Source organism: Pseudochaenichthys georgianus, chromosome 4 (assembly GCF_902827115.2).
Source record: "Pseudochaenichthys georgianus chromosome 4, fPseGeo1.2, whole genome shotgun sequence".
In the NCBI taxonomy this organism is placed as follows: domain Eukaryota; kingdom Metazoa; phylum Chordata; class Actinopteri; order Perciformes; family Channichthyidae; genus Pseudochaenichthys; species Pseudochaenichthys georgianus.
The window spans coordinates 30891106-30906834 of NC_047506.1; the positions used below are offsets into that span (position 1 = coordinate 30891106).

Here is a 15729-nt window from a genome sequence, read left to right on the forward strand (position 1 = left end):
TGATATTGTAGTTAAAGCAACACAAAACCTTCAAATGAACAAAAGGCATTTTAAAGTTTATTTGTAGGCCTATTATTATTTTCAATGTTTCATTGTGTCATTAAATATGAGTTGTCAGTCAATCAAAACCACAGTAATTTAGACTAGATGCATTGTAAAGTGACAGCCAATTAATTTACCAATACTAACAGAAATACGGAGTTATCTTGAAGTTATGGAGTGTATTTATAGGTCCACAGCATTTGCTGAAATGCAACGTAAGTTGCGTAAGTGTCGTTCTGGTCTTGGTAAGAAAAATATCACAGACCTTGCTCGTGGAACTTTTTCCACAGAAGATTGTTCAAGTGAAAACTGTTCTCATATCTGCCAGTGGATTATGCAGTGTGATTGAGGCAATACAGTAATTCTAAAAAGATAAGTTTGTTTTGTAAAATGTTTAAAACTGCACGCAAAAATAATAAGAATCCAGTAAGCAGGACTGTTATGAGAATACAATTCCAACAGAACCAGAACCCTAACTAACCCCCCCAAAAAAATGAAAGTGGGAACAAATTGAAGAAACTTCCGGGAGAGAGAATGGTTAGGGATCACTCTCCCTGCATTTACAAACACGCAATTGTGCGAGACTTTATATAACCGATTTACACACAGCACCACGTGAATGGTTATTTGTCTGTAAGACCGTACTGGGGGCTCTATAGTCCAATCATCATTTGTAAACGACTTGTGTAAACTGGCTGTCAAATGATTTCAAAACAACGGCGTCACTATTATTTTATTTCTGACATTAATTATATCTTTCGTAGAACTTCGTTATTGCCAAAAGGTTGTTCAAGTACAATTCAACATTCTTATCGATGAGGGTAAAACGCTGATGACGACTGAAGTGAAATGAAACGGGAAGTGAAAGTTAAGGCTGCTGGTTTGGACATAAACCAAAAAGATCGTAGATAGAAGAGAAAGCAAGGCTTAAAGTTGCTTGAGAAGTGAAGGTAAGGCCTACTTTGTCAATATTTCTCCTGAAAGTACGAAAATAGTCCGTAATTGCTCACATACTTAATGCTAATATGTGACCAATATGGTTTATTTTGTATTCGTTTTTCTTTGTTTTGGACTCGCTTTTGGGCAAATATGTTAAACCCATTTGTGGTGGTGGCGTTTCGACAGGGAGACTAAGAGAGAAAGTATTATAGATATAATTTGTGACGCACCCCTAAACGTGTATTTGATTCCGACAGCTAGTTCAGTGTTGTTGCTAACGTTAGTTAGAGAGCTAGCTTGAGTGTTGTTGTCCACACAATTCATATTAAAAGTAGTGTCATTGTAGTGACGCGTGTGTGTGTGTGTGTGTGTGTGTGTGTGTGTGTGTGTGTGTGTGTGTGTGTGTGTGTGTGTGTGTGTGTGTGTGTGTGTGTGTGTGTGTGTGTGTGTGTGTGTGTGTGTGTGTGTGTGTTTACAGTACCATGACGTCAACAAATTACCTGTACTTCATCGTAAAGACAAAACCTCAATTCCCAGGACTCATCAATGCTGGCCAAATATGCTACATCAAGGAATCAATCTACAATACAAAACAGTCAGTCAGAGAAAGGTCTCCATCTTCTGCAAAGTTGCCCGTCTTCCTTCTTGGTTCAATTTCAAGCTTAGATTATGATATAGAGGTGAGTAACATGGATAAGCTGAGTGCACAGGAAGCGGAGCTGCTTCAGGCCCTCCCTGAGGACGAAGAGAGGCTGACCTGGTTCAGAGAGAGAGAAGCTCTTCAAACAGCTCTGGGACTCACACTGGGAACTCCTGTGATTGTGGAGGAAGGAGGAGAGAAGCTCAGAGGCATCATTCGCTACATTGGACCGATTACAGAGACCCCATTGGATATCATTTCAGGAAAGTTCTTTGGCATTGAACTGCAGGTGGGACTTTAAGGATGTCTGTTCAACCAGATCATATATGTATTTTCTTTCCTGCTTTCCCTGGCTGAAATACCCATTTTCATACAATTTTATTTTAGGTTAGATATATACTTTTCATATTAAAAGCATCAACTCAACAATGGAGGTGAATGGGATTGGATTTGTTACATGCAAAGAAAAACAAGTGATTACATATGGTGATTTTGCACCTTAGATTATGTCAGAGATAAAGATGAATGGCTGATACCACTAGTGGATGTTTTTGGTTGAACTTGTATATAGTTTATCAATCATTAACAGTCAAATGTACAGATCCATTTATAGATGTATTGAATTTGAAAATGTAAGGTATACTATTAAGCAGTGCTGCTATGCTTCTTTCTCCCCAGGGGGAAGACAGAGGGAATGGGCCCACTGATGGGTCCTACAGAAACACAACCTTCTTCCCCTGTGATAAATATTCAGGCATTTATGCCGCGTTCTCCAGAGTCAGACCTGCGGTTCCCAGCTCCTTGTCACCCTCCGTCCCAAAGCACTCTGCACAAACTGAAGCAGAAGGGCTAAACGTGGGGGATAGAGTCACCTACTTCATCGATGAGAAATGTCGGCATGGAATGGTGCTGTATCTGCAGGGAGATTCTGTTAAGATCTCTACAGTAAGTAATATAGCATTCCTTTTTTCCTTTTTTTTGTAACTTAGTGACATCACTATGTATCACATGCTCTTCTATTGCTAGCACTCCAACACACTGTACGTGATTGGCTATGGGGCGGGACAACGCTAAGCAGTTGACCAACCACAACAGAGCCGGCCAGTTAACCAATCAGAGCAGACTAGGCACTCGTTTCAGACAGAGGGTGAACAAATAGTGAAAAATAAAGACATTTTTTAACATTAAAGCATGTAAACATGTCACAGTAGAGGCACAAAATACAAATTTGAAAAATAAGCACAATAGGGCCCCTTTAAATATGTGATATGTTTTGCTGCTTTTTAAAATGTTGTTTAAAAATGCAGCCATTCCTTAGTGCTCCACTCGTCTGGTGAATAAAAGACACCAGTCACGCTGACTTATTCCTAATATGTGTTAATATTATATCAATATGTATATATAGTTGATCTTATTATCACCAGGGATCCTCATAGCACTGTAGCTTCCTGGTTCTTTGTGTATACTGTAAAGGGGATGCTAATAAAAAAGAAAAGTGTCACTTCCTTAAGTACAAAGTGAGCAATTTGCATTACATTTACCATTTTGTGTTTTTTCAGGACAAAGATGAGTCTGGAAAGAGAGGGGGCGAAGTAGAAGTTCCACTGCATGAGGTTGTTAAGGGGGAGGTGCCTGCAGGTTCGAGCCACTCCTTACATGATCAACTTTGAAACTATTACACACATTTGTCAAACCTCTGACCCAAATGTATGTTTCACCGCAGAGCCAGAGAGTATGGTTGTTGATTCACCGCCAGAGGAACCAGACACTGAGGATCTGTATATGGATCTCAGCCTGAACTCTGTGGTGGAGGTGACTCTGGGTGATCGCAACTCCTACGGAATCATCCGCTGGATCGGCACTCCACTGGGTCGACAGGAAATCATGGCTGGACTAGAGCTGGTAATATTTATACCCAGGCCTTTCGCTTTAAAATGTTTTGTTGGAAGATATATTGTCACAGAAATATCTACGATAAACAATATTATTCTTATTTTAGGCCCCAATTCTATTTGAAATGTGCCATATGTTCAAGTAAAGGAAACTCATAATATTATATTGAAATAATCTCCAAACAAAAGTTAAAGGCCGACCTTTCTGGGACAGTTTGTAAAGGTTATAATGCATGTTACTGCTTTCCATTTCATTGTGTGTGTATTAAGACAACTCTTATGTGTATCTGTCTCCAGGAGGAAGACAAAGGAGTGAGTGATGGTACTTTCTTTAGTGAACGTTTCTTCAGTTGTCCCAACAAGAGAGCTCTGTTTGTGAAGCTGCAGTCCTGCCGTCCTGACTCACGATTTCAGAGCGCATCAGCAGATCCCTGCAAAAAGATTCCAAAACTTGAAGAAACAGGTCAGAACAACACAGATGAAGTGATTTTAGTTCAGTTTTGAGCATGTCCTTGCTTAGAGTGGTGTTATGTTGTTGTTTTATGAAAATCCATGTATTTCTCTAAAGTACGATTATAAGTCGGCAGTGCCCCCTTGTGGACACATTGATGCTGTGACCGAGTGACAGAAAAAAATAATAATTTTATGTTTTATTTCCAGTCCCACATAACTGGAATATTTTGGTTGTTTTTTAAATAGTATTATTTGATTTAGATTTTATTATGTATCTAATAGAACTACATTCAATCATTTCAGATAAATAATCATTTTAGAATGTAAAATAAAAAACCTGCATAGTACACAACCATTATGATTATTATACTAATTAAAAAAAAAAAACAATAACCCTATTTGTATAGCACCTTGTATACATAAAGTCCAGCTCAAAGAGCTTTACAATATATAATTTAAACCTCAAATAAACATAAAAATAGGGATAGAATGGCATATAATATACCATTAATATTAAAATAGAATGCATTTTAGATAAAAAAATAAATACCACCAAATAATGTTAATATTTAAATCAGTCTAGGCAGATGGAACATATACATTTAGAAACATTGCAGCAGCATTAAAGCGCTGGTAATCTGTTCTCATGTTTTGTTTTAGATTTTTCCATTACGTTTTCACAAGTGAAAAGTCAACACTACACCTGCATTCATCCCCACATGCAGACTGTGTGTTATCAGTGTGTGTGTGTGTGTGTGTGTGTGTGTGTGTGTGTGTGTGTGTGTGTGTGTGTGTGTGTGTGTGTGTGTGTGTGTGTGTGTGTGTGTGTGTGTGTGTGTGTGTGTGTGTGTGTGTGTGTGTGTGTGTGTGTGTGTGTGTGTGTGTGTGTGTGTGTGTGTGTGTGTGTGTGTGTGTGTGTGTGTGTGTGTGTGTGTGTGTGTGTGTGTGTGTGTGTGTGTGTGTGTGTGTGTGTGTGTCTTTTCAGAGAGAGAGACGGAGCACAGTGCAGGGAAGCTGGAGACTGTCCCTCCTATCAGCACAGAGCAGGTTAAGCACATTCTGATTGGACGGATGAAGGGGATCCAAGGCCACTGCAACTCCTGCTACATGGACGCTGCGCTCTTTAGGTCAGGTCCATGAAAACAAGACAGTAAAATAATAAATAATTGTATGGTCTTTATGGGAAATTCAGCTGGGTTCATCTTATTTCTTTATGTGTTCAAAGTTACTCATACAGTATGCTTGAACTTGGAATATAGTCCTTGCAAAAAACCTTGATTTTCAACATAATCTGTGAGTCATGAAAGCCAATAATTCTATTTAAAAAATAAAACAACCCTGCGACACATTTGTTTGTTTACCTCTGCCGTTTCAAATCATGTACAGTATTGTTTACTGTCCTTTATAACCATTCTCAAGTTAGTTTCAGATCACTCCAAGAGTACCTTTTATGTATTTAAACGTGTTTTTATGCATACTTAAATATAACTTTTTCTGTGTGTGCTCTCAGCTTGTTTTCCTGCTCCTCTGTGTTGGACTCCATGCTGTTTAAATCAACAGAACCTCAAGATGCCCCGATTCAGAGAACACTGCTCCAGGACATTGTTAATCCCCTCCGCAGGTGTGTGTTTTCATTTGTTTAGCAGAGCAGTGAATGCTCTTTACGGTTATTCATTAATGTATCAATTCTGTTGTTGTGTTCTTTGCAGTAAGGGCTTTGTGGAAGGGCGTCACATCATGAAGCTCCGGCAGCAGCTGCAGAAACATGGCTACAGTCACTCCTTCACCACGGATGAGAAGGGTCAGTTTGATCTGGAAGCTTTTAAATACCTGATTTGTTTTTTCTAACGTGACTTTGCTTTTGTCTTTCAGATCCAGAGGAGTTCCTTACTGTCATCATGCACCACATTCTTGCTCTGGATCCTCTACTCAAACTGTACAGTTACACCACATTTGCATAGCTTGAATACAATTCAACTTTTAAAAAAAGTTACAATCGATTTTTTACATTTCCCTCCCTCTCACATTTAGATCAACAGGAGGTAAAGTGCAGGAGAGTTACTGCTATCAGATCTTCTTGGACCAGAACCGCCTGTTGCTGCCCACCGTGCAGCAGCTGCTGGAGCATTCCTTCCACACTGCAGCTCTCAAGCTGGCAGAGGTAAACTGTCCACAAATGTCCACAGTATGGAGTCGTGTAGTAATGACATCTTTTTTGTAGGCCAACCCGGAAGTTAGCATCGCAAAGACACCCTTGACAAAAAAATCAATGGGATTTTTTTATTGGGTTTTGGATTATGGCAGGAAATAAGATCTGTGTTAAATGCACATTTAGGATAGCAGGATAATCTCCACATATTAACACCACTTTTATAATATTTGAAGCATAAATGCAATCGCCAGAAGTACATAGCTAGCTTAAAGTGATAACGAAATACATTGGGGTCCCATGGCTTCACGTCATCTCTGCTAAGCTATAAGCTGATGATGTTCAATATTCTCATTTAGTCATTTGTAAGCAACTGCCGTTGTACAGCTTCAGATGTTCATCTATGTAATGTTTAATGACATATTGTATGCCGTAGCAAACGTGAAAATATTTGTTCACCTTGACTTCCAGAAGAGGGAGCCCAGAAGAGCTAAAATGCTAACTCATTTCCGTGTCTAATGGCACATTTCCACTGCAGGGCCTCGCATGGCTTAGTACGGTATAGTTAGGCCTTGGTAGGCCAGGCTCACTTTATGCTGCGTTTCCATTACAGTTTAGGAACTGGGGTAGTAACTATAGTAACGCAGTGAGCCATCTTCAATGCGAAACACAAAACCAACATCAGCCGTTAGCTGTTAGCCCTCAGAGCTCACAGCTCCAGACCCGGCCTTCCCCCAATAAACACGTTTTTTATTATTTATGAAAATAAAAATATTTAAATTGTTTTTATTATAAATAAACTGTGAACTTTAATGCTACGATGTATGTGATGTCAGATAGTAATATAAGAGTAATACATGAAAAACAGGTATGAAATACTACATGACAGTAAAACAAGAATACAGTTTAAAAGGGGAGTGATTTGTAAAATATCCATGAAGAAAAAGTAAATCTGTTTTCAGTTCTGTTTCATATGGGTGTTGAGAGATGTATCCATAGATCACTTCATGTTGCTCTCAAAGTGCACCAGATTGATGCTTTTGACTTCAATATTTTAAAAAAAATCTTCCCAGGGGAGCATGCCCCCAGACCCCCCTAGAGGAGGTTAGGTCCGCCCCCCACTTAAATAAAATAGCACTTTACCCCTGCTTACACATACAGTATATGCTGTGAGCTGATTATCGAGCCTTCATTGTAACAGTCGCGGGTGTACTGTGTGTGTGCGTGTGGGGAGTGTTGCAGTAGAACATTCCACTGTAGCGCCGGTACATTAATGGGAAACCCTACATGTTTGAGCACCCTCTATGAAACGTCAAGCTACCCCACAGCACCCCCAAAAGAAAATATCCGGCGTTGACACTGGCCGCGGCCCTCTCTGTAGATTTGTTCTAGCACCGGGTCTGTCCTCATATCTGTTCAGAAACTAGACAAAAGTTAAACAAGTACAAACCACAGACTGTCTGTGTCATGGTGAATACAGTCGCTGGTTTATTTATGTCTGTATGACGTTGTCAGTGTGGACGGTCGGAGCATATACTGCGTTAGCTTAGCCGATCTCCATTCAGAATACACGCATTTTAAAAGGTTTTTCACCTGCCGTCTGTCTGCAGACTTTTCAAAGCATTAATTCATGGTTGTTACTTCGGCATCATTTTGAAATGTGTATTACAATTAAATCACGGTCAAATATGTTCATTTTGTTGTGGTTGCAAGCGATTCTCTCACTAGCTTAGCATACTCAGCCCGGTTGTTGGCCCGGAAAGAACCTCGATTTTGGAGAGCCAGAAAAAGTACCCACTAGCCGGAACTACGCCTAGTGGAAACGCAACCAAAAACGGGCCGGGCAAGGCACGCTTAAACCGTGCTCCGCGCTGTAGTGGGAAAATTCGCCAAGACTCATTCCTGCACCACTTCACTGAAGAGCTTAGTTAGTGGTTTAAATGCATTTTTATTAACAAAAGTACGACTTTAGCAATTTGTATTGTGATTTACCTACAATAAGTTTCAATTAATCATGTTTATATTAAAACAAGGGAAATGGTAGGGATCACCATCCATTTTTCTCGAGGTAATCATCTGTTGTTAGTTAGTAAATCTGGACATAGTCTGACTTTTGGTCACTTTTTAAACCAACAAAAATTGTAGCTTAGGGTTTATTTGAGTGGTAAAAGCTGTAATAGCCTAATTATTTTGGGTATTGATACTTGTGTCGAACAATAACTTTGTTTGTATTTGTTTGTAGCCTTTATTTAACCAGGTGAAAGCCCCTTGAGATCAAAAGATCTATTTTTCAAGGGTGACCTGCAGGACATTAGTTACACATGTAACATAAAAACAACAGAACAACAATAAGGATGATATACAACATAATGTACAGTTTACAAAACTCTATTTACAGTGACAGGTACCATGAGTATCAAACAGCATGTCACCCAGCCGAGTTCTAAAATGATGCAGGGGAACCAAAGTGCTCAGTTTTAAACAGGTTTGCAGACTGTTCCAATTTAGTGGAGCTGCACATCTAAAAGCTTTCTTCCCTAAGACAGTCCTAGATCTTGGCACATTTAATAAAACAACATCATGAGATCTCAGGCAATACGTACTTTCAATTCGTCGAGAGATCAGAGAGCAGATATAAAAAGGTAGTTTACCCAACATGGCTTTATAAATGAACATGTACCAATGATTGAGCCTCCGTACAGTTAGTGAAGGCAGACCTGCCTTGGCATAGAGGGTACAGTGATGAGTAAGTGCTTTACAGTTAGTAACAAATCTCAGAGCACTGTGATACGCAGCATCTAACTTTTCCAGGCAATGGGCAGGTGCATTCATATATATCAGATCACCATAGTCCAGCACAGGTAAAAAGGTCACAGTGACTAGCCTTTTCCTGGCCTCAAGCGAGAAACAGGACTTGTTCCTGAAAAAGAACCCTAGCCTAACCCTCAGCTTTTTAAGCAGATTAGTGACCTGAAGTTTAACAGTAAGACAATCATCAAGCCAGATACCAAGGTATTTGTAACAGGCAACAACTTCAAGTTTTGTTCCTTGCGTAGTTACAATATCAAAAGCAGGCTCTGGTGTCTTTTTAGCTTTTGAAAAGAGCATTAACTTGGTTTTATCCACATTTAAAAGAAGCTTTAATTCAGAGAGCTGAGTCTGAATAGTGTTAAAAACAGCCTGTAATTTAACAACAGCCTCTTTAATGGAGGGACCTGCACAATATATTACAGTATCATCCGCATAAAAATGTAAAGTAGCTTCATCCACATTATCACCTACGCTGTTAATATATATGGAGAATAAAAGTGGTCCTAAAACAGAACCTTGTGGTACACCATTAGAAATGTTTAACCACTCAGAAGACAGTCCATCAAAATGAACACATTGGGACCTTTCAGAGAGGTAGTTCACAAACCACCCCACTGCAAGGCTGGATAGGCCAATACTGAGTAGCCTATGCTTTAAAATGAGATGATCAACGGTGTCAAACGCTTTGGAAAGGTCAATAAACAGAGCTGCACAACGCTTATTATATAAAATACTATTTACCACTTTCATTGTCGCAGTGATGGTGCTGTGTTTCTTTCTGAAGCCTGACTGATGTTTAGACAGGATGTCATTTGTACATAAAAACTCCTTTACCTGTTCACTCACAAGTCGTTCGAGCACCTTCGCCAGAACTGACAATTTAGAGATTGGCCTATAGTTATTTAAAATAGTTGCCTCCCCTCCTTTCAGTAAAGGCAAGACACAAGCAGACTTCCATACTTTTGGAATTGTATTTGTGCTGAGGGAGAGGTTAAAAAGAGAAGTAAGAGGTGGAGCAATAAAATCTGTAACTATCTTTAAAAAGAAAGGTTCTACGTTGTCCGGGCCAGCCGGTTTCCTAGGATCTAGCTTAGATAAGGCTTCATGAACAACATTGACAGTAAAATAATTAAAACTGAAAGGGTTTTCCAGACCACATTGTTCAGAGTCACGGATTGGGGTGTTCACAGAAGCAGAGTTAGTGACAGAATCAAACATAGAACCGCAGGACACAAAATGCTCATTAAAGCAATTTAGCATAGTGGCCCTGTCCGATATAGAGCCAGATGCTGTGGTAAGGCACGGAGGTAGCTCATTACGGATCTCACCGGTTGATATTGATTTGATTGCTTTCCAAAATGTCCTAGGATTATTTAAGTTTTCTGTGGTAACTGACAAATAGTACTTTGACTTTGCACTTTTGACATTTGAAGTGAAGCTATTCCTTAGCTGCCTAAAACGCAGCCACTCTATCTCTGAGCCTGATTGCCTAGCCTTTGCCCAGGCCTTGTTTCTCTCATGAAGGAGACTAGACAGCTCAGCAGAAAACCAAGGATTGTCTCGTCCCTTTACTCTAAATGTACGCAGGGGTGCATGTCTATCAATGATCTCCATAAAACCAAGATAAAAATAAGACCATGCGGTTTCTACATCAGCACACAGATCGATTTTACCCTAATCAAAATCAAACAGATCATGCACAAAACCCTGCTCCACAAAATGTTTTATGTCTCTCTTGATGATAATGCGAGGTTTAACCTTTTGGACCTTAGTGTCCCTAATTGTGGCTACAACACAGTGATCGCTCAGATCATTTGCAAATACTCCCACAGTACTTATAGTGTAACCAATTAAGCAACTATTTGTTTTAAGATAAATATTATTTATTGTGTTTATGATACTATGACAGCTCAATTCCTGAATAAAAAATATAAATAACATACGTATTCTTCATCTTCTTTCGTCAGGGAAACTGATGTTTCCTTTGGTTCTCCAGTAGATGTCTCTGTTGGTCAGATCTTCTCATCTCCTGGAACAAGTACATTTGTGTGTGTAATCTTCATTATTTCATTTTTATATTGACTGCAGGCACCATCCTGCCTCATCCTCCAGATGCCTCGCTTTGGGAAGAAATTCAAGATGTTTGACAAGATCATTCCCTCTTTGGAGCTGGACATTACTGACCTCCTCTGTGAAGGTACCAGTAAACACACACACAACACATAGACTGACATGATTTAATAAAAATGGACTCAACATGTTGCGTGTGTTACAGGTCCTCAGCAGTGCATGCTGTGCGGAGACTTGGCCGAGCTCGAGTGCTCCGACTGTTTCAAAGAGTCCCTTTTCAGCCACACAGGATTCAAAATATTCTGTGGGAAGTGTTCAACTCAGGTGTGCTTTGTATCATTGTCTGCCATTAACACCAGCTCTGTTAAAATATATATGTAGCTAAGGTATTTCTGAATCTGTTTCTATTACTCCGTTTTTTATGTAAAAAGTGTTTTCGACATATTTGGTCAAGATTTTGCATAGAACAACATGACATGCATACCCTCTATTGATACTGTACGTAGCTTAGTAAAGCATGTAGTGCTAAAATACTTTCAATTAGAAGGATAGTTCTGATGTCATTAAGTGGGGTGGTACAAGTTACTTATCCACAGTCAGTGTATTAAATGGGAGTATACATGGAAGAAAGCAATAGCTAGGGTCATCAGCAAAACTTCCATTCCAAAAACATGGATGTCAGATTGTCTGTCAGTCAATATGTCAGTTTAATTGCGCGCTATATTTAGTATATTTTCTCCGAGTCACACAGCCATTTCTGATGGGGAACTGGAGCTTTTATATATGCTTTATTCGAAGTCAGCAGACTTCTTTGGAAGAAACAGTTGAAGTTATTTTTAACTCAAGGGACAATGAATTCACAAAAAAATCAAATGAAAGCAGCGGTAGACCTTCAATGTTCTGCAATGCAAAATCCAGTTTTTTGTCAATGGAGTCTGGTGGCTTTGAAAAAAGATAATCGGGAAATGCCCTCTGCGAGCAAGGTCAATTGATGAAAATATTCTAAATATAGTGTACCTATATATACCTATACCTTATATCTCTTCGCTGGCCTGGGAGCGCCTTGGGATCCCCCAGTCAGAGCTGGTTGATGTCGCCAGGGAAAAGAAAGTTTGGGGCTCTCTGCTGGAACTGCTACCCCCGCGACCCGACCACGGATAAGCGGGAGAAGATGGATGGATGGATAGTGTACCTGGCTAAAATATATTTAGCATTTATTTTATTCAGTAGATTTAAATACTTTTATTGTCCTATGCACAACATCTTCTGCGTGGTTAATGGCTATGGAAATGCCCTGTTATGCTTTTGGCGGTTTCCCCTTTCCTGTAGTGTGTTATATGGGTTCTTAAATGGTCTGCAAAGGCTCAAATCCCAAAGTTTCTCTCCCACATTACCCTCCTCCCCTGAAACCCCTCAATTGGACACTTTGTTTTCCGTAAAGGCCCTGTCACACTGTCCCGAAATTGACACCCGATGGACACACGATAAAGGAAATGTTCAAATTCTGCTGTGATCGTAGCAACATCGGGCCATTCGTGAGGGCATCTAAGCCATCGTATGACCGCCGGTGGAGTTTCTCAGGCTCCGGCAGCAACTTCGTGAGCGGCAACTTCGTAAGGCACTCGTGAGGGCATCTTGTCAAGTCGTGTCATCTTCGTGTTATCATCGGTGCATTCACATTCACTCTGATCGGGGCGAATGCCCGATGGCACCGAGGATAACAAGATGCCCTCACGATGGCCTTACGAAGGGCAAAATTGACACACGAATTCAACACGAAAATGAACCTTCGCAAGGTCCTTCGGCAATTTTTTGGCATGCCAAAGATTTTGCCTCCGCTCACGAAGTTGCTGCCGGAGCCTGAGAAACTCTGCCGGCGGTCATACGAAGGCTTAAGATGCCCTCACGAACAGCCCGATGTTGCTACGATCAGAGCCGAATTTGAACATTTCCTTTATCGTGTGTCCATCGGGTTGTTTTATTGCACAACAAAATCATGTAAATATATTATGTAAATAACCCAATTTGTGTTCTGTGAAACTAAAAAGGATATAATATATTATTTTGAAGGACAGTTGACAGGAAATTGTTGTTGTTATGGAAACAACATTACGGAGAAAACGTAATATTTTCTACATATAAAGACGGATAAAGTAAAGAACAAAGTCTGAAGATATCAGTACAGTATCATAGTACTGTAACATAATTGTTTTTGGTACTTTCATTGCAGTTGTATGTCTTAAATGTAATGTAAATGTTGCCTTCGTGTGTGGTTCGGGGCCATCTTCGTGCGAAATTCACAATTCCATATTCGTGTGTCCATCGGGTGTCAATTTCGGGACAGTGTGACAGGGCCTTAACAAAGTGACATCTCTAAGTAACACTCGCGCTTCTATTGGCTGGTGTTCCAACACATTATAAGATAGCTAACCAATCAGAGCAGACTGGGCTCTGGATTCAGACAGAGGGTGAAAGGAAGTGCTGCAGAACAGGCAGTGTGAGAAAGAAAAAAAAAGTGTGAACCTTAAAGCATGTAAACATGTCCAGTAAAGGCACAAAATACAATTATTAACCTGTAAATGAGCATAACAGGTTCACTTTAAGTCTGAGACTCCTGCAACAATGCAACATATATTCAACATGAAAGGAAAAAGACATACCAATTTGTAATAAAATGGTGCAATACACCGAACGATGCAATTAAATTACAGCAATAAGTGACCTATATACACAAAGTATAGAATAAGATAAACAGAATATGATTGTAACTATACAGTAGAATAAATACTATATACTGTACTAATAAATATATGTAATTTTGTTATGATAATATTGTTTCCTTAACCTTGGATAAGTATCTCATACTGTAAAACAAAATCCAGATTATCCCTTTCAGTAAATATACCAAATCTTCTTTTGATATACTATGAAAAAAATCAGCTGCACGCTAACTGCATGTGTTTCTTTCCTTAGGTGCACTCTCACCCTCAGCGCAGGTCCCATCAACCCACCGCACTGGATATTCCCAAGGCTTACCTGGCCAGCAGCAAAACTCACACTCTGATCAGAGACAAGCTGGAGCTGTTCGCTGTGCTCTGCATCGAGACCAGCCACTACGTGTCCTTCATCAAACACGGACCCAACAGCAACGACTGGATCTTCTTCGACAGCATGGCAGACAGACAAGGTGAGCCGTCTGTTTGGATAAATGGCCCATCACTTTTACAACATTTACACATGTATTCGGTGGCTTATTTGTGCTTTGTGTTCAGGAGAAAGCGACGGCTTCAACATCCCAGAGGTTCACGCCTGCCCCGAGGTCGGCACATACCTGGAAATGTCCATCGCAGAGCTGGCCAATCAGGTGCCTCGAGACATGAAAGGTGTGGCCAAACGTCTCTTCTGCGATGCCTACATGTACCTGTATCAGAGCCCCAGCATGTGTCTCTATCGCTAAGCCGACGCCACCCCATAGCTTTCTTTTTGCACAAAATGTAAAAATGGGTTTTGATTTGTGGATTGGTTTGATATTCTTTATGAATGTGTGGTAGTACACACATAATCATTTAAAATGTGTATATATAGAATGTTCTGCCCTGGTTTCTGGAAATGTTTTGTCAGGCTTAAATCATTTATATTTTGTGTGATATTTTAAGAAGATAAAGCAGAAACTGACATCGCTTGCTCAATCATTTTTGCACAAAAAAATCATGGCATTGCCAGAAATCACTGACGTGTGTGACAAATGTTAAATGAATGAGTGTAGAGGTTGAAAAGGATTACCAAAGAAAAAAGCCAAATAATGATTTCAGAGTGGCGGTCTAATACATGCAACTTAAAAGTGCTATTGGGAAAACACCGGTTTTATTTTGATTTTAATGTTTTCTTAAAAATATGTGGTTATAAACAAAAATTAAGTTTCTATTTATAGATGCTTAGATATCTTTGGTTTTCAGAAAGACCAAAAATAATTTTCTTTTGATGTTCTCATATAAAACAGATAATTAAATGGCTATGGAACTTATCTTGCATATCTTTCTTAACTGTCGCACAGAAGCAATATGACTTAATGTGTATATACTGTATAATACAGCCACAAGGAAACCTGGACTGTATAGTAAGTACTCCTGGAGGTTCTTTACAGGTTTTTTAAAGGTTTTATATTATAAACTCAAAGTATTAATATCTAAAGACAAAATAATATCTAACTCAAGACAATGACGTCACATTCCCTCTGTGTGTCCCTGAACGTTCTCTGAAGTTATTATATACAGTATATATTTATGTGAACCTCTACAGAATTTCACTGGCACTGGAGGATTTCTTGCTTGAAAAGCCTCCGTTGGACACCTTTATTTAATTCCGTAACATAATGACATCACTATGTAAAACTTGTGCTTCTATTGGCTAGCGCTCCAATACATTGTACATCTAAGGGGCAGGACATCTCTAAGCGGTTGATCAGTCACAACAGAGCCAACCGGCTAGCCAATCAGAGCAGACTGGGCTCTGGAGTCAGACCGAGGGTGGAAAGAGGTGCTGCACGACAGGCAGTATGAGAAAAATACAGCAGTTTTTTAACATTAAACATGTTACATTAGAAGAACAAAATACAAATATGAACCTTATAATGAGAATAATATATCATTTGTAATGTTTTGTTGATTTAATGAAATTCACCATGGCATCTTTGACTGTCTTTGCTGGTGCAAATGTCTCACACTAACTGAACC

At 39.6% G+C, this 15729-nt stretch overlaps 1 protein-coding gene across 1 annotated transcript; it reads left to right on the top strand.

Moving 5' to 3' along the window:
• Positions 1 to 678: 678 nt before the first annotated feature.
• On the top strand, positions 679 to 15020 carry cyldl (cylindromatosis (turban tumor syndrome), like). Its single transcript, XM_034081126.2, has 15 exons — positions 679 to 992; positions 1460 to 1910; positions 2300 to 2566; positions 3181 to 3259; positions 3345 to 3523; positions 3811 to 3976; positions 4952 to 5093; positions 5477 to 5587; positions 5676 to 5767; positions 5839 to 5902; positions 5998 to 6127; positions 11015 to 11123; positions 11202 to 11320; positions 13970 to 14183; positions 14269 to 15020. The coding sequence occupies exons 2-15, from the start codon at positions 1464 to 1466 to the stop codon at positions 14451 to 14453; spliced, it is 2304 nt and encodes a 767-aa protein (XP_033937017.1). The 5' UTR covers positions 679 to 992; positions 1460 to 1463; the 3' UTR covers positions 14454 to 15020.
• Positions 15021 to 15729: the final 709 nt, after the last annotated feature.